The 18,863-nt window shown below is 52.2% G+C and overlaps 1 protein-coding gene and 1 non-coding gene across 5 annotated transcripts; both read right to left on the bottom strand.

Annotated features, from left to right (window-relative positions):
- Nucleotides 1–966: 966 nt before the first annotated feature.
- LOC132482307 (melanoma-associated antigen D4) lies at nt 967–14,685 on the bottom strand. Of its 4 annotated transcripts, none has more exons than XM_060087529.1 (13): nt 14,592–14,685; nt 7,148–7,358; nt 6,071–6,901; nt 5,477–5,683; nt 5,308–5,371; nt 4,996–5,075; nt 4,514–4,605; nt 3,794–3,873; nt 3,667–3,709; nt 3,189–3,251; nt 2,059–2,173; nt 1,357–1,787; nt 967–1,165 (listed from the first exon to the last, which is right to left on the bottom strand). In XM_060087529.1, the coding sequence occupies exons 2-13, from the start codon at nt 7,355–7,357 to the stop codon at nt 1,156–1,158; spliced, it is 2,226 nt and encodes a 741-aa protein (XP_059943512.1). In that variant the 5' UTR covers nt 7,358; nt 14,592–14,685; the 3' UTR covers nt 967–1,155. The 4 variants fall into 4 exon arrangements, with proteins under 4 accessions (XP_059943512.1, XP_059943511.1, XP_059943513.1 ...); XM_060087528.1 differs by lacking the exon at nt 14,592–14,685 and adding an exon at nt 8,318–8,424 and having other exon boundaries at nt 7,148–7,388; XM_060087530.1 differs by lacking the exon at nt 14,592–14,685 and adding an exon at nt 8,318–8,421 and having other exon boundaries at nt 1,345–1,787.
- LOC132482812 (small nucleolar RNA SNORA11) lies at nt 2,420–2,548 on the bottom strand. The gene has a single exon (XR_009530978.1). It is a non-coding gene; the product is annotated as a small nucleolar RNA SNORA11 (small nucleolar RNA).
- Nucleotides 14,686–18,863: the final 4,178 nt, after the last annotated feature.

Raw genomic sequence — 18,863 nt, 5'->3', positions numbered from 1 at the left:
GCTCTGGCAAATGATGTAGCTGGGTCTGGGTCAGGATCCGGGTCTGGCTGAGGGAGCGAGACCACTTCTTGGGGCAAAGAGGCAAGCGGGGGGTGGGAGGGTTGGGCGGGCTTGGGTCCTTACACTACTCTCTCCTTCCTTTTAACCTGGAGCCTTGTCCTCCAAGCTATGGACGTCACTGGGGGACCCAGAAAAGCCCCAGACGGCCCCTTCCTGCTACGGAGTCCTTCCCAGGGTTCCAAAGTGTCTCTGCCCTCACTGTAGTGCACCTGGGGAATGAAAGTTCTAGACTCCGCCCCCGGAAGGGATCATGCAGCCCTTGAAGACACAGAGAACTAGGCTGGCCTTGGCCTCGCCGGGAGAGCCCCGCTTCCATGGAGAAGAGCCCCGGAGCCTCCCAAACGGCCTCGGGTCATGGTCACAGGCAATGGGCTGTCCAGGTCTGCCTACAGCTTTCTTTCCCTGAATCGGCTCTCCAGGCAGTAATGGCTCCTCCTTCTACCTGCTGGAGGGCTGAGAGTGTCACTGTGAGGCCTACCTCCTTGTCCTTAAGGCTCGGTCTGAGGGAGGAGGTCCTGAAATGGTGTGGATGATGAGGGAAGGATTCCAGGACAGCGCCTCCAGAGATGCGGCGCAGGTGGGTCCTAGGGGATGTCTGTGGATCCCGTCCCTTGGTGGGAGGGAAGGTGGCACCAGCTCACGGCCCTCCACCCCACCCCTTCTCCTGAGGACCCCTACTGGCATTTAACCGGGGCCACACAGTGTAGGAAATCATGAAACCGTATGGACCGGAGCCCCTGGAAACTCTTGGCCTCCACACGCAGCTGGCATCTCCGCGCCTCCCAGTGCCTGACCCAGCCACACCCGCCTGCCTTTTAGGGAGAGGCGGCCCCCGCCTGTCCCAGAGGGCCTGACCACCGGCCACTCAGAGCCTCACCTGCCCAGGAAAAGGAGAAGACGTCCGACTGATTTTGCAACTTTAATGCAACACTGATACCCAAAACACGACAGCACGACAAAAAGCACACAGGGAAGCAGGAAGGGCAGAGAGCGCGTCATGCCGTCTTCCACGGCCGGGGAGCGGCTGCCTAGAGTGCCCTGTCGGGGAGGCGGCAGAGGAGGCACTCTGGCTCGGCAGGGGACTGCTGCAGCTCCTCAGCGCTGCCTGGAACCGGGAGACACAAAGGCCAGAACACAAGGGTCAGTACAGGTGAACCGTGAGGGACAGGAAGGACAAACTGAGTGTCCCGTCAGGCTCTCCTCGTTCCCCCACGACACCCCAGGCCTTCCCCTGACTCCTCCCACTCCCTCCACACCCCATCCTTCAGAGTCTCATCTAATGACCTCCAGTCTTACTGAATCCAGGAGAAGAAGCTGGCACTGGTTCTGGCGGCGTTTCTGGTCCGGATGGTGGAGCTGGTGCTGGGGCCATCGAGCATGCTGGTGCTGGCCGCACCACTGGTGCCACTGCTGACGCCAGCCCTCCAGGTGCCTCTCCTGTTGGCACGGTTGCTGTTCAGAATGTACTGATGGTATCTGGCCCAGAAAGCGAAGGGGATCCTGGACCAGGCGTCGCCAAAATCTCCGTCCTCATCCCAGGTCAGGAGCTCGACCTGTATGTCGTCCCAGCTCCACCGGCCAATCAGAGCTTCCTCCCCGATGTTCATCTGGGCCCTCATCTGGGCCCTGGCATGTTCCTCAGCCATATCCACATCCATCGTCTTGAAAGCATCATCCACAGCCTCCAAGAAATGAGCCCTCCATTCCCGGGGGTCTCGGTTCTGATACTGCGGTGGAAGAACAGCAGCCGTGGGAACAGCTACCCCACCTCGCTCAGCACCTGCTTCCTGCCATACGCCTTCCTGAGCGCTTGGCAAAATCACGATAGAAACCCACACGACTGGAATCGGGCTCCCATTATTCTGCGCCAGACCTGGGATTTCGCCCCACCCACTCACTACGTCTGTGAACTTGTGTCAGTGACTTAGGAACCTTTCTGGGCCTCAGCCAACCAACGAGGTATGGGAAACTCCAGCCAGAACACAGGCTCTGCCTTACCTGGGCGATGAATCTCAGCACCCTCATCTTGCTGGTCTCGTGGCGGGCACGCAGGCCCCAGAGGAACTCATACTCAGGTGGGCTGCTATTGGGGATCTTCTTGTATTCCAGGTACCTGCGTGAGAGAGGAAAATAAACTTCTGCTTCCAGCCAGGCAGACCTGTTGCTGCACCAGTGGCTCCCAGGTGGCCCCTTCCCAGCCCCGAGGCTGCAGCCTGGCTGCCGCAGGAGGCCTGCCCTGGCCCCGCAGCCCTTGCCTCTCTCCCACGCTCACTCCCAGGGGTTTCCGCCTCCAAAACTGAGGTGCTCACACCCTTAGGCCACTGGTCCTGCCCAGTAGGCATATGGAGGTGCAGGGGGCACGTGTAGGGTATTTGTTCATAGGAAGGCCACGAGTTTTGGGCCCCTTGTCACAATAACCCAGGTTCCTGTTGCGTGTGCTGTAAACAGAGGAGCCATTTCTTCAGGCCCCCTGCTCTGAGCACACCCCACCATGGGGCTCGTCCATGGCCTGGCTGAACCCTGGGACAGTCCACCCCAGAAAATGACTGTACGGGAAGAAACAGTCAACCAAGAGCAGTGGACTCCATGCATACTCTCGACCATCTCTGTGTGTGTGTGTGTGTGTGTGTGTGTGTGTGTGTGTGTGTGTGTGTGTGTGTGTGGTGGGGGGGGCGGGGGGGATTGGTGGTGAACATGCATATGGGCCTGTGTGAGGGCACACGAGATCTCCAAGCACCGAGGATGGGGTGGGCCTGGGCTAGAAGGTCGGCGGGGCTGGGCTCCAGGCCCAAATGGGCCTTATCTCAGCCTCGGCCATGTCAGGCTTCCACTCTCTGAGCCCCAGGCTCCTGAGATGTAAAGCCGGGGACACTGCCAAGAGGGCAGGTGCTGAACGAGATGTGGGCTGTTCCACCCAACCCGGTGCTCGCAGTCAGCATGTGCTCCCTTTCCCCAAGCCTCCCTGGAATTGCCCTCCCCCCAACACTCACATTCCCCCCCACCCCACACTCACACCAGACACCCATCCCTCTGGTGTTAAGACATGGGCTGGGGAATGGCTTCCTCAGCCAGAGCAGCACACGAGGAAGGCCTGAGTGGGAGGCAAAGTGAACTCAGTCGATACTCACTTCTGCTTCACAAAGTCCTCTGTAATGAGTTTCCTCAGATCGCCCAGGAATGGGTGCCTCACCCTGAGTGCAAGGAAAGGAACGCATGACTAGAGACAGTGGCAGTGCCCGGGCTGGGCGGGAGCACTCCCAGCAGGACTGAGAGCTTCCCAGCCTGTGGGGTGTCCCCATGGACGCCTGGGCCGGCAGCAGAGGCCAGACGGCCACTTGTCAGCGATGCCCCAGGGAGGGGTTTGACGGAGCCCCAGGTCCGATGGTTTCTCTTAGTTCTCATCTGGGAACAGGGAAGGCACACGGAGCAGAGGGGGTGCTCAGAGTTCAGGACCGTTTCCCCACGCACCCTGGTGGGACCCTTTGCGCTCTACCTAGTCCAGGACGCCACGCCCCGCAGAGACCACTAGGCCACTGCAATCCCGGGGCCTCTTGTGCCCAAGGACAGACACACTGAGGAGTGGGAGCCGAGAGACCCCAATCATACCCGGGGCGCAGTCCCATCTTGCGTAGTGCCTCCCAGAGGACAGCTGCGAGGGGAGATGAGGTACAAGAGTTTAGCACACGGAGGTGAGACGGCGGGCAACCCCCCAGCTGCAGGCCCAGCCACTCACCCTCGCTGGCACGGTTGCCGTTCATGAAGATGACGCCCAGGATCACCAAGAGGAGACTCAGCCTGGGAGTGTCCTTGGTCCTGAAGGTGTAGAAAGAGGGAGTCTGTCCAGCAGCCATTTGCCCGGGGGGACCACAGCCGGCTCACTCAACTAGCCTCTCCCAGATTGCTGGGCTACAGGGCACTTCCTCCCACTCTGCATGGCTTGCGCTACCTGGTCCAGACAATTCATTCCTCGGCCTGAGACTGAGTCCCTTCATCCATCAAATGGGGATGCTAACACCTCCTCCCACGGCTCTGCCGAGGATGGGGTTAGGCAGGGAGCAAACGGTTGGCAGCCCTGCGTCCAGAGGCACATCCAGACCTTCCCTGGCCTTTGCGCATTGCGTCGGGAGCACAAGTCCACTGGAGAGCACCCCCACACCCCCGTCCCCCTCCCGAGGCCCACTCTGCCAAGCCCTGGCCAGGACCTTAGCAGGGAGAGGCAACCAAGGAGCTTGCTTTCCTAGGAAGATGGCGGTGGGGAAGGGTGGGCAGGGGCGAAACCTGGAGAGCAGCAAATCCTCAGCCCAGGCTACTGGCCCTGCCAGCCCTTAACTGCTCAGCACTGCTAACCCTGGGTGGGAGCCGTGCTAGGCCCCCCAACCTGACTTTCCCGTTTCTCTGAGAGGAGCGGGGAGGCACCACGAAGGAAGGCCACCACCCTCCTGTGCTCTCTCACTTTCCCAGGAGGCGGGCTGACGAATCCCGTGTGCAGACAAGAATGTAGAGGTGTTCTTCCTTGTCGATTTCCTTCAGGTGGATCCCAAACTTCTACATGGGGGAGAAAACAGAATGTGAGACCAAACATCCATGCTGGGTGTCCTGCAGGCAGTCACTCAATTCCCCGTTAGAACTTTTCCTCGGCGGGGAGCCCCAAGCCCTGGGGGAGGAGGAAGAAGAGGGGCCGCAGAGGAAGTGCCCTGTGGGAGCACTGACGCTGACTGAGACAATGGGATCCACCTCAGGAGACCACAGACACTCAGAGAGCACGAAGCGCAAGAAGGAGGGAAGGAGGCAGGCAGAGGAAGCTCCCAGGTGGAGAGGCCGGGGAGGGCTTCCTTCCAGAGCACGTAGTCCTGCCCTTGGGCCTCGAGGGGATGCAGGGGGCAAGGGTTCCCTGCGGGCCCTGCTCCACAGAGCTGCCCCCGGCCCCGCACCCACCTTTTCCAGAGTGTACGTCGCTCGTTCAATGATCTCAGGGAAATGTTCGTCGTATTCTCGGATGACATCCTTCAGCATGTCTGCAGGAGGGGAGGGGTGGGCAAAGCACCGAGGCTGAGCAGGGGCCACAGAGCTGCAGCCTTTCTGTCAGCCCTGCTGAAGGGAGCACGCTCAGGACCCCACACCGTGCAAATGCAGCCATCAGCCAGGCCTGATGTGTGTGTGGGGGGGGGCACCTGATGGGAGGCCCACAGGGCAGGGTTGTGGGTGGGGGGAAGGGCAGAGCTCAGGGAGGGGGCACAGGTTGCCCACCTGAGCGCTTGATGGGGATCTTCTTGTAGTCTTTAATCATCAGATATTTCACCAACTTATTTGCCTGGAGAAGGAGGGAGCACACGGGGAGACCAAGGCGTGGGCGACCTCAAAGAACAGCCCCGCAAGGGAGGGGAGGAGCGAGATGGGGGAAGGGCAGGCTTCTTACCCTCTCTTGCAGAAGGGTCACATTGCGGGGTGGCAAGCACAGTACGTGCCTTGAGGGTACCTGGGACCTCAGGGCCATGGGGGGCCGAGGGGCCATCTGAGGCCGCACAGTCGTCAGTGGGGGCTGCGATGCCCTCCAGGTCGGGGGGACCGCAGGAGGCTCTCTCTCCTCCTCGCTGCTCTCATATTCGTCATCCAGGTGCTTGGACTGTACCATTAGACAGAGGAGAGACTCAGGGCTACCAGGCTGCCCGTGCAAAAGCACCTGGCACACATCTTAACCAGAGCACGTACTTGGAGATAAGGGTAGTAGGAACAACGGATGACACGTGCCGAGTGCTTACTAAGTGCCAGGCACTGAGCCAACCTGCTTCTCCCTCCGGGCCCGAGGGTAGGGACTACGTGGAGTAAAAACATGCTAGTGAACCTGTCTTGGAGAAACATGCACAAGCTGAGAGCAGAGGGGAGGGAAGGAGAGGGGAGGGGACGTGAGGGGAGGGGAGGGGAGGCGGGGAGGGAGAGGAGGAGGCAGGGAGAGGCGAGGGCACAGAAAGCAGGGGAGCAAGGGGGGCTGGGGGCAGCACGGAGGTCTCACCTTCTTTGTCCTCTTGCCTCCCATCCTGGCCCAGGGCTCCGCACTCTGCTGAGAGGTGGCAGCTGCACCCTCAGGCTCAGGGATGCTCGTGGCCATCTTGGCCTTGGCAGCAGCTGCTGCCACAACATTCTGAGGCTCCACCCACCGAGTCTTGGCGAGAGCCTTCCCAGACTTGGTCGTCTTTGGCCGGGTGGCTGCCCCCTCCCCGGCAGAGGCTGCCTGGGGCCCCCCGGAGGCAGCACTGGGGCCCTCTGTGGCAGCCTCTTGGGCCGGGGCAGGTCTCTTGGGGCGTGGGAAGGCCATGCCACTGACACCTGCCGGCTGGGTGAAATCAAAGACATCGTTCTGACCCAGGAAGGCTGTTTTGGGCCGGGTGGCATCCATCTCACTGGCACGCGGGGCCTGGGAGAAAGCACAGGCCGTACTAGGGCCCTCGGCAGCAGCCTCCTGGGCCCGGGAGGATGTCTGGGGCTGCGTGGACCTTGCTGGAGCCCCTGGGGTGGCCATCTCGCTCTTGACTAGCGTCTGGGAGCTGTGCGGAGAAGCAAGGCTTGTCTCAAGGGTGGCTGCCTGAGCCTCGGCAGCGGATGTCATGGGCTGGGTATCGCCTCCTGAGCCCTGGTCTGTGGCCACTGAGTGGTCAGCGACCACCTGATGGTAGGTGGCACGGGCAGCAGCAGCGGCGGCCCGAGCAGCTTGGTTAGAGGAGGCGGCCCGGGCTACGTTGGCAGCACGGGCAGCCGGCTCGTTGGCAAGTGTTTCTGGATCCATCCGAAATGCCTCCAGCAGAGTCCTGGCCAGCATAGGGTTTTCAAGTTCCCAGGGCTCATTCTGCAAGACCAGGGAGGGGAGGGCAAGGCAGACAGCTGTACACACTCGCCCTGTGCTGGCCAGCCCCCGGCCAGCCCCCGGACCCTCCCAAATCCCGCTTTCTCCCAGCAAGAGAGGGAAGGTTTGGTGAAGCTGGGCAGTCCTTCCCCATTCAACTCCGGCCTTCACCCACCCCCTCCTCCCATCCTCCCTGACGTCGCAGGAGGGAAGGCCCAGGGCTAGCAGGTGGCCGACAAGGGGCCTCACCGCTAAGATGCGAAAGCCTGGACCCAAGCTCCCAAAGGCTCTGAGGATACGGATGTCAAGGCTGGTGAGGGCTCCGTAGCCTCCAAAAGCACCAAATTCTTCATAGTCGTTGCCTTCAACCATGTCTTCCTCCCCGACTTCATCACTACCCTCGTCCATGTCTTCAACGTTGTACCCTTCAGATTCTTTGCGGTAGCTTCCCTCAGCCATGCTGGGGGTCCCAAGGAGAAGAGAGCTCAGCCTGAGAGGGACGGGGAGGCCTCTTCAGGGGGAGGGGGCGGGACCCAGCAGGAGGCCGGATCTCTCAGGAAGTGGGGGGCTGCAATCATCAGGTTACCAGGCAGTATAAGGTCGGGGTGGGTGGGGGAGTGAGGGCTGCTGGGGTAGATTCCCTCAGAGACAGAGCCCCAAGAGAAGGATAGAGGAGGTCGGAGGAGACCCTACACTGAAAGGGGAGTTTAGGACAGGCAGGCTCCCCGGCCCAGCGGCTGGATTTGAACAGGGGGTGCACTGGCGGGCTTGGGTCCAAAGAGGCCCATAGGAGATGCGTTGAGAGAGGGAGAAATAAAGCGCCTGAATTTAATGCCTGGAGCAGGGGGCCAGGACGGTGGGGAGGAGATGACATGAGAGGGCTGAGACAAACGGGGACCGCTGGAAGCTCTGGGAAAATGAATCCCAGGGACCCTCTAAGTGCCGGTGGGGGGGATTCAGCTGATTCAGGTCTAGGTTGGGCTCATAGAGGAGCGCTCAAGGTGGATGGGGTGGGGGTCTTCGGGCTACGTGAGGCTCGAACTGGAGCGCTGGAGGTCTCAGAGGCCAGGACTGCAACTCCAGGAAGGGGGCAAAACGTTCAGTTCCACTGGGTTGATCTCAGAGTGGTTGGGGTGGAGGTGGGGCCTCCGCTCTAAGGAAGCTCAGCACGGAGCACACGGGTCTGTTAAAGGGGTTCGGATGGTGGGCTCCGGTGTAAGTGGGGCTCGGATCGGGGAGCCTACGTCTGGCGGTGGTGGAGGGGGGCGGTTCCTATCTAGACCGCGGGGTAACGGGGTTCAGGTTCTGCGTGCTTGGGCTTTGTTCAGATCCAGGGGCGGGGGATTGGGTACAGGGAGGGCACAGCGTACCCTCGTTCCACTCGCTCTTCCCCGGTCTTGTCTGGGGCTGGATCCTTACCTTCCCTGGGGCTCCAATGGCGTCCGTCCTCAGCACCAGGAACCCCGCAGCCGCGCCCTCGCCTACTGCTGCCAGCACAGCAGCTCCGACCACCCCGCCCCTTTTCTCCGCGCACTCCCCTCCCCGCCGCGCGGCTGGGCAGCCGGCGCATGCGCGGACCCCTCCAGCCGGCCCGCTTTCCCAACAAAAGCCTTTCCCACCAGGTCCCCTGTGCGCATGCGATTCCGCCAGTGGGTGGGCGGGGTGGGGGGCGTTTTCTCCTTCCCGCCAGATTCCCCTCACCGTTCCCCACCTCCTCCTCCGCTCCCCGGATCGCAGGCGCGGGCACTCACACCCTGTACTGTGGTTCCAACCCATCCATCATATACCCTCAGTCCCCCGACTTTTGCACAATGCTTCTCAGCCCTGCCCTCCCCCTTGCCTCTAAGCTCCTCCAGTGTGGTCTGGAATACACTGAGCCCTGCTTCCCCAGCGTGACCCCTAGGTCACCAACACAGAGGTCTCTAGCCCAGTCTGCAACTGCAGCAAGAGAAATGGAAATGGCGAGAGGACACCAGTTCCCTTTGTGTTCCCCTCCACTAACCATCTCTAGGGCCCCCAGACACACTGGGAACATCTGCTTCCCCAGCCACTCTTCATGCAGCTTGTGTGTCACAGCCTGAGCTGTGCTGGGCATTATCTTCCTCTCACAGCAGCCCTGGGAGGTGGATGTCAGCATCCCCATTTTACAGATCAGGAAGCTGAGGCACAGACAGGCACATCGCACGAACTAGACGAGGCCACAGAGCCAGTAAGTTGAAAATGCAGAATTTGGGCCGGGGTCTCGCTGACTCCAAAAATCCATGTTCCGTTAGCACTGGCCCCGGGGACTGAGGCACCCTCCCTTCTTCAGTTTGCACAGCAGATCCACCCCACCTCTCCTGCCCTGTCAACATCTGTCCCAACAAGCCAGCTTTCTGTTCTCTGAGACCTAAGCTCACGCTCTGCATTCCAGGGGGAACAGGCAGGAGCCCCAGGCCCACCCCTTGCCTGCTCTATGTGGGTCCATCCAGGTGTGAGAATCGCTCCTTGGGGTCCACTCCCTGCTCCGACTGTCAGGCCTCTTCGCTGTGAGTGGCACAAACACGCTGCCCCTGAGGACTTCCTGGTGCCCACTGGAGCGGCCAGGACAATCAGGCACTTGTGTGTCTGAGCCATGGCAAGCCCTGATTCAGAGTAAATGTTTGGCCTGGTTCCTTCCACGGCTGGGGCCTGGGGCAGCTGTGGTCCTGTGGATAGAAGCTGGGCTGGACTTCCGAATTCCAGGGACGGAGTGTTGGGCCAGTCTGTCGCTAGCTGTGTGAAAGCCCGCTTGGGTCACTGGACATCTCTGAGCCCGGTTTCTCAATATGCAAAATGTGAAGCAAAAGGAGGACTTACTGGGGTCCTACCTAAGGACACACATGCTCCTACGCTTCCAGAATGACTGGAGAAAATGCTATGATCCCATGTCAGATTGCACTTCTATTTTTTTTTTTTTTTTTTTTACAAAAAAACATAGTGAACTTTTATATTCGTTTTTATATCAGCCTCCCCAGGCTGTCCACCACTGTGTCTGACTGGAAGCTATTGCAAGGATCAGAGCTTTTACTCTCCAGTGACCAACATCAATTCTGCCTGTCTGGATGGCTTTCCTCAGCTGTTGCATAGCAACCTTCCCTGTCAGCTGCTTGTGTCTCTCAGCCCTTCCTGTGCAACACGTTTCTGTGGGACGTGACCAGACCTTAGAAGCGAAAGCCTTGACGAACCGCTATATGCTAATAGAAAATGCTATGTTCCCATCTCATTTTGAAACTGCTTTTTTTTTTTTTTACAAAATCCGTAGTGGACTTATATTCGCTTTATTTTATTTTTTATTCTTATTTTTTCTCTTTTTTACTTGAGATATAATTGACACATAACATTATATTAGTTTCGGGTGTACGACATCATGATTCAATATTTGTATATACTGTGAAATGATCACCACAATAAGTCCAGTTAACATCCATCATCACACATAGTTACAATTTTTTATGATGAGAACTTCTGTTGTATTCGTTTTTATACCAGCCCCTCTATATGCTAGATGCTTTAACTATATAGGCTAATATGCTTACAACTCCTAAATCTACAACCCCAGTTCGAGCTTCAGCTTTGAGATCCAAATCCATATATTCATTCGTCTACTTGACATCTCCACTTGGATGTTTCAAGGGCTCCTCGCAGTGAGTCTGTCTCACTGTGGTATTGCTATATCCACCCCTCCCACACACTCACGTCCCCCATCTCGCTTGTTTTTAAAACTCCCATCTTCACAGTCTCAGTAAATGGCACCATGATCCGCACAACTACTCACTCTAGAAAATGGAAGTCAGCTACCACCACTGCCCTTTTCTCATACACTGCACCCAGATGGGAAACCTCTGCAGCTCTCCAGGGCTACCTCAACTGTGCAGCTCTCTCCCCTCCATTACTCCCAGAATATTCTAGTCACATTGGCCTCTTGGAATTCTCAGCTCTGTCTCCTTCACTTATTCACCTCTGTTTGTGTTCAATCTCCCTGTGCCACAGCCTGTAAACTGTATCCCGGCAAGAAGTTGGGGAGAATTGGGCAATCCTGGGGATCGCCTTTTTAATTTCCCTTATCTTGGGGATCAATGTCCTGCGTGGCTCGTGGAGCCACGACGTAAAGCTCTATAACTTTTTTGGTTTATAGATATTTAGGTAGCAGAGCACATCGGATTCCTGTTAATTCGTCGTGGCTGGAAGCATTATAGTACATAAATTTTTCTTACATTCAAATATTGTAACTGAGAACTATGCTTTTAAGATGTATCCACTCTGCTATGCATATGTCTGCCATCCTATTTCTCATCTAAGGCAATAAAAATACGTTCAAGCTTTCTCAGCAAGGAGATGTCATACTGGTTTTTAATGGTCATTTTTTAAGAAAGGATTTGTTGGAGACATGTGGAGAGAATAGTAGAGGGGCAAGAATAGAAACACCAAGAAACTAGAATGTGTGTCTTTCCATCATACTGATGAGAAATAATGCTGAGTTGTACAAGGGTTACCATGGAGATGGAAATTCTTGTTCCCCATTCATTCCTTGGGGAGTTCTGTTCTAGTTGGTCTTACGGTAGTATATGCTGTCCTTTTCTGGGTTTATATCAGAATGGCAGTGCTCTTCTGCATTCCTAGGGCTAACAGTGATGCAAAAGCAGGTCTACTGGCAACCAGAATGTCTCTTGATACCATGGCTGGTTAAGGCCTCCCGAATTCCAGGGGTTCCTCTCATCTGTTTTTTCCTGAGGGGTTCATGCACTAACCTCACATAACATGAAGCCAGTGTCTGATTCTTAAGCTTGTTCTCACAGTAAGAAGGTTGTCCTCATTCTGGCCTCATTTTATCTCAGTACTTTGCCCTTGACATTCAGGATGCCCAAATGGTCAAACATCCCTTCACCAACTCACTGGCTTCTGCTATTCCTTAATTGTATCACTAACAGTTAAAACTGGCCATTTCAGGTCCTCTACAGTAACTACTTCCACATATCTAACTGTTCTCTTTCATTGCACAGCATATTATTTGATGTGCTTCATGTTCTACAATTGCTTTGAAATAGACAACACATATCACTACTGCGATTTTTGGAAAAGCCTTTCAGCTATTAAATTATATATTGATAATATTACACACTATTCTTTCTGGCTTCTCACCAATCACCACCTTCATCCCTGAAAAAAAGGATCTGAGGATAAAAAGTATTTATCCACAAATAACTTTTCCTTGATGGCCACTCTCTGAATAAGCCTCACAAGTGTGCTGGTTGATCAGCCTCTTGCTTAGGCCTGTGTTAACTGTCCGAGGGCTGCTATTAACCATTGGGAAACTGATGTTGCACTCCCATAAGCTCTCTCCTGCTTGCTCCTCTCTGTCTTTCCTAAATAGCCCACTGAGAGGCCATACCCATGCTGCATACACCATTACACAAAAGTGCCCAAACTGGGCTCACTGTAAACTTTTAGTCATTATCTAAGGGAAGGGGAGGGAAGATCTTATGGCAGAACAAAGATCGGTGTGTCACAGAGGAGTCAGTGTGGTTAGCCCTTCTGCTTTAAGTCTACGCAAGTCCTCAAGACGTTGCCTGTGATCCTCCATTAGCTTAAGGAAACAATTCAGCCCCATGGTGAATTACAATAAAATGTAAAGCTTGGCGAATATTGGCATTTAAATGTCAAAATATGGGTGTTTGTTTCCACTGAGTCTCATTAGTCTAACACCACATGCAAAAATGTCCTTGAGATCAAGTGATCATGGTTACAACCTTTTCATGCCTTGTGATATTAAGTTCTCTACTTCATTTTAGAGGTTTGATATAATAAATGCCCAATACCAGCAGCAGGGCAACTTCCACCTGGAATGCTTGTTTTGCCCCTGAGAGGATTCAATTTCTTTCCAGTGCCTCACGATGGGGAATGTTCCATGGTATGTAGACAAAGGACTTGTTATTTCCTTTTTCCTTTCTACAGAACCAATGCATACATCAGTCTATTACCTTCCCTGGATGTGCTTCCCACACAGCCACGTGAATGGAGCTTGCTTCAGAATGAGGAGTGTCTACTTGTCCCTGTCCCTTTCCCTGTAGCCTTATCACTGGTAAGACCTCAGCTACTAAGCTTTCACCAGAAGCAATGAGTGGAGTCGGACCTTTGTTGCCTTGAATTTTTACAAACGGCTCTAATTTTTCATGGCCAATGTTAAGAGCTGGTGGTGCTAGAAAGAAAAGGAGGGATGTGCGGAATTCATTATTTTGATCACCACCCAGTAAGGTGTGTTGCTGGGGAGAGATGCTCCTTTTCTTTCTGCCTGTCCCTGGCTTTCTGCTTGTCACCTTGCAGCCCCACTTGCCGTCTCTCTCCCCCACCTCTCCCTCAGCTCGCCTGCATCCTCCCTCTCTCTTTGCTGCTACCTCTCTGTCTCCCTCTTTCCTATGTCTTTTCAGTCTTCCAACTGGTTTTTGTACTCAATCTCCCCTTCTCCTTCCATCCTTTATCCCCCATTCCGCGTCTGTGTATCTTCCATCCCCTGGCTCTCCCTGGCATATCCCTGTCTGTTTTCCCATTGCTGGGCCCATGTGGAGCCACATCGGTGGGAAGACCATGGATATATACATTCATCCACCAATCCCTCTACCGATTCTTCCATCCTTTCCATTCTGTTTTTTAATTCATTAATTCCTCTGTTTGTTCATTTATTCCTCCACAAATGTACTTGAGAGTCTATAAGGGAACAGGCACTGGACTAGACCCTCAGGATATACAGTGGAGAACAAAACAGACAATGGCAACTTTCACCATGGGGCTTGCACAGGAACGGGGCGGCAGGTGTTTCAAAAGGATCCCTCTAACCAATATATACAAATACATTAGTTATGACAAATACTGATAAGTGCTATGGAGGAAGTTTTCAAGGTGCTAAGAGAAAGGAGAAGAGGATAAGTAATTTAAATTGAGGATGAAGTGGTTTGTGGCCAGGAAAGGCCCTCAGGAAGAAGTGATCTTTAAGCTGAGACCTCAGAAATAAGCATGAGGTAGACAGATGAAGAGGAGAAGACAAAGGGTTATCACTTCAGGGTTCCCAGGAGCAGCACTATAAAGTCTCTAAGGCAGTAAGTGTTATGTATGGCTCCCACAGGGCCTAAGAGAAGGTGAGACTAGTTCAAGCAAAGAAGGGTGGGAATACTTCAGGGTCAGACGGTTGAGAAAATCTTATTCCAGCTCATATCACTATTGTCATCATTCTTTCAGGCCAGGCCCCTCACTTGTCATTTATGTTTTCAATCCTTTTCATTCCCATTTTCCACTCCCTCTCTATGCCTCTCATGGAGACAAGGTATTCTAGTTTGTTTTCTAAGTATCCTTTTTCTTTTTTCTTCCAGTTTTTTTCAGATATTTATTGACCTACAGCACTGTATAAGTTTAAGGTATACAGCATAATAATTTGACATAGGTATATCATGAAACGATTACAACAGTAAGTTTAGTGAACATCCACCATCTCATATAGATACAAAAGTAAAGAAATAGGCACTTCCGGGTAAGATGGCGGAAGAGTAAGACGCGGAGATCACCTTCCTCCCCACAGATACACCAGAAATACAGCTACACGTGCAACAACTCCTACAGAACAACTACTGAACGCTGGTAGAAGACCCCAGACCTCCCAAAAGGCAAGAAACTCCCCACATACCTGGGTAGGGCAAAGCAGAGAGATTCCCGCAGAGAGGAGCGGTGCCGAGCGGCACTCACCAGCCCGAGAGGCTTGTCTGCTCCCCCGCCAGGGCGGGCGGCGCTGGAGCTGAGGCTCGGGCTTCGGTCAGAGCGCAGGGAGAGGACTGGGACTGGCGGCGAGAACTCAGCCTGAAGGGGGCTAATGTGCCACAGCTAGCCGGGAGGGAGTCCGGGAAAACTCTGGAGCTGCCGAAGAGGCAGGAGACTTTTTCTTCCCTCTTGGTTTCCTGGTGCGCGAGGAGAGGGGATTAAGAGCACCGCGTAAAGGAGCTCCAGAGACGGGCGCGAGTCGCGGCTGAAAGCGCGGAGCCCAGAGACGGGCGTGGGACGCTGGGGCTGCTGCTGCCGCCGCCAAGAAGCCTGTGTGCGAGCGCAGGACACTGTCCACACCGCCCTTCCGGGAGCCTGTGCAGCCTGCCACTGCCGGGGTCCCGGGATCCAGGGGCGGCTTCCCTGGGAGAACGCACGGCGCGCCCCGGGCTGGTGCAACATCACGCCGACCTCTGCCGCTGCAGGCACGCCCCGCAGTCCGTGCCCCTCCCTCCCGCCCGGCCTGAGTGAGCCAGAGTCCCCGAAGAGGCTGCTCCTTTAACCCTGTCCTGTCTGAGCGAAGAACAGACGCCCTCCGGCGACCTACACGCAGAGGCGGGGCCAAATCCAAAGCTGAGACCCAGGAGCTGTGAGAACAAAGAAGAGAAAGGGAAACCTCTCCCAGCAGCCTCAGAAGCAGCGGATTAAAGCTCCACAATCAACTTCATGTACCCTGCATCTGTGGAATACATGAATAGACAACAAATCATCCCAAATTGAGGAGCCAGGAGTCAGTGCTGTGCCTCTGAGGTGGGAGAGCGAACTTCAGGACACTGGTCCACAAGAGACCTCCCAGCTCCACATACTATCAAACGGCGAAAATCTTCCAGAGATCTCCATCTCAACACCAGCACCCAGCTTCACTCAACGACCAGCAAGCTACAGTGCTGGACACCCTATGCCAAACAACTAGCAAGACAGGAACACAACACCACCCATTAGCAGAGAGGCTGCCTCAAATCATAAAAAGTCTGCAAACACCCCAAAACACACCACCAGACGTGGACCTGCCCACCAGAAAGACAAGATCCAGCCTCATCCACCAGAACACAGGCAGTAGTCCCCTCCACCAAGAAGCCTACACAACCCACTAAACCAACCTTAGCCACTGGGGACAGACACCAAAAACAACGGGAACTACGAACCTGCAGCCTGCAAAGAGGAGACCCCAAACACAGTAACATAAGCAAAATGAGAAGACAGAAAAACACACAGCAGGAGAAGGAGCAAGATAAAAACCCACCAGACCTAACAAATGAAGAGGTAATAGGCAGTCTATCTGAAAAAGAATTCAGAATAATGATGGTAAAGATGATCCAAAATCTTGGAAATAGAATAGACAAAATGCAAGAAACAGTTAACAAGGACCTAGAAGAACTAAAGACGAATCAAGCATCGATTAAAAACACAATAAATGAAATAAAAAATACTCTAGATGGGATCAATAGCAGAATAACTGAGGCAGAAGAACGGATAAGTGAGGTGGAAGATAAAATAGTGGAAATAACTGCTGCAGAGCAAAATAAAGAAAAAAGAATGAAAAGAACAGAGGACAGTCTCAGAGACCTCTGGGACAACATTAAACGCACCAACATTCGAATTATAGGGGTTCCAGAAGAAGAAGAGAAAAAGAAAGGGACTGAGAAAATATTTGAAGAGATTATAGTTGAAAACTTCCCTAATATGGGAAAGGAAATAGTTAATCAAGTCCAGGAGGCACAGAGAGTCCCATACAGAATAAATCCAAGGAGAAATACACCAAGACACATATTAATCAAACTGTCAAAAATTAAACACAAAGAAATCATATTAAAAGCAGCAAGGCAAAAACAACAAATAACACACAAGGGAATCCCCATCAGGATAACAGCTGATCTCTCAGCAGAAACTCTACAAGCCAGAAGGGAGTGGCAGGACATACTTAAAGTGATGAAGGAGAAAAACCTGCAACCAAGATTACTCTACCCAGCAAGGATCTCATTCAGATTTGATGGAGAAATTAAAACCTTTACAGACAAGCAAAAGCTGAGAGAGTTCAGCACCACCAAACCAGCTTTACAACAAATGCTAAAGGAACTTCTCTAGGCAAGAAACACAACAGAAGGAAAAGAACTACAATAACGAACCCAAAGCAATTAAGAAAATGGGAATAGGAACATACATATCGATAATTACCTTAAATGTAAATGGACTAAATGCTCCCACCAAAAGACACAGACTGGCTGAATGGATACAAAAACAAGACCCATATATATGCTGTCTACAAGAGACCCACTTCAGACCTAGAGATACATACAGACTGAAAGTAAGGGGATGGAAAAAGATATTCCATGCAAATGGAAACCAAAAGAAAGCTGGAGTAGCAATTCTCATATCAGACAAAATAGACTTTAAAATAAAGACTACTAGAAGAGACAAAGAAGGACACTACATAATGATCAAGGGATCAATCCAAGAAGAAGATATAACAATTGTAAATATTTATGCACCAAACATAGGAGCACCTCAATACATAAGGGAAATATTAACAGCCATAAAAGGAGAAATCGACAGTAACACAATCATAGTAGGGGACTTTAACACCCCACTTTCACCAATGGACAGGTCATCCAAAATGAAAATAAATAAGGAAACACAAGCTTTAAATGATACATTAAACAAGATGGACTTAATTGATATTTATAGGACATTCCATCCAAAAACAACAGAATACACATTTTTCTCAAGTGCTCATGGAACATTCTCCAGGATAGATCATATCTTGGGTCACAAATCAAGCCTTGGTAAATTTAAGAAAATTGAAATTGTATCAAGTATCTTTTCCGACCACAATGCTATGAGACTAGATATCAATTACAGGAAAAAAGCTGTAAAACATACAAACACATGGAGGCTAAACAATACACTACTTAATAACGAAGTGATCACTGAAGAAATCAAAGAGGAAATTAAAAAATACCTAGAAACAAATGACAATGGAGACACGACGACCCAAAACCTATGGGATGCAGCAAAAGCAGTTCTAAGAGGGAAGTTTATGGCAATACAATCCCACCTTAAGAAACAGGAAATATCTCGAATAAACAACCTAACCTTGCACCTAAAGCAATTAGAGAAAGAAGAACAAAAACATCCCAAAGTTAGCAGAAGGAAAGAAATCATAAAAATCAGATCAGAAATAAATGAAAAAGAAATGAAGGAAACGATAGCAAAGATCAATAAAACTAAAAGCTGGTTCTTTGAGAAGATAAACAAAATTGATAAACCATTAGCCAGACTCATCAAGAAAAAAAGGGAGAAGACTCAGATCAATAGAATTAGAAATGAAAAAGGAGAAGTAACAACTGACACTGCAGAAATACAAAAGATCATGAGAGATTACTATAAGCAACTCTATGCCAATAAAATGGACAACCTGGAAGAAATGGACAAATTCTTAGAAATGCACAACCTGCCAAGACTGACTCAGGAAGAAATAGAAAATATGAATAGACCAATCACAAGCACTGAAATTGAAACTGTGATTAAAAATCTTCCAACAAACAAAAGCCCAGGACCAGATGGCTTCACAGGCGAATTCTATCAAGCATTTAGAGAAGAGCTAACACCTATCCTTCTCAAACTCTTCCAAAATATAGCAGAGGGAGGAACACTCCCAAACTCATTCTACGAGGCCACCATCACCTTGATACCAAAACCAGACAAGGATGTCACAAAGAAAGAAAACTACAGGCCAATATCACTGATGAACATAGATGCAAAAATCCTCAACAAAATACTAGCAAACAGAATCCAACAGCACATTAAAAGGATCATACACCATGATCAAGTGGGGTTTATTCCAGGAATGCAAGGATTCTTCAATATACGCAAATCAATCAATGTGATACACCATATTAACAAGTTGAAGGAGAAAAACCATATGATCATCTCAATAGATGCAGAGAAAGCTTTTGACAAAATTCAACACCCATTTATGATAAAAACCCTGCAGAAAGTAGGCATAGAGGGAACTTTCCTCAACATAATAAAGGCCATATATGACAAACCCACAGCCAGCATCGTCCTCAATGGTGAAAAACTGAAACCATTTCCACTAAGATCAGGAACAAGACAAGGTTGCCCACTCTCACCACTCTTA

Source organism: Mesoplodon densirostris, chromosome X, assembly GCF_025265405.1.
Source record: "Mesoplodon densirostris isolate mMesDen1 chromosome X, mMesDen1 primary haplotype, whole genome shotgun sequence".
In the NCBI taxonomy this organism is placed as follows: Eukaryota; Metazoa; Chordata; class Mammalia; order Artiodactyla; family Ziphiidae; genus Mesoplodon; species Mesoplodon densirostris.
This window is presented reverse-complemented; position numbering and strand designations above follow the sequence as displayed.

Excerpts from the sequence above, each read along its gene's own strand:
- LOC132482307 (XM_060087529.1), bottom strand. The coding sequence starts at position 7,357 with ATGGCTGAGGGAAGCTACCGCAAAGAATCTGAAGGGTACAACGTTGAA. Across the intron at positions 6,902-7,147 it reads CAGGCTTTCGCATCTTAGCG|AATGAGCCCTGGGAACTTGA; the intron begins GTGAGGCCCCTT and ends CTGGTCTTGCAG. Across the intron at positions 2,174-3,188 it reads GAGGACTTTGTGAAGCAGAA|GTACCTGGAATACAAGAAGA; the intron begins GTGAGTATCGAC and ends TCTCTCACGCAG.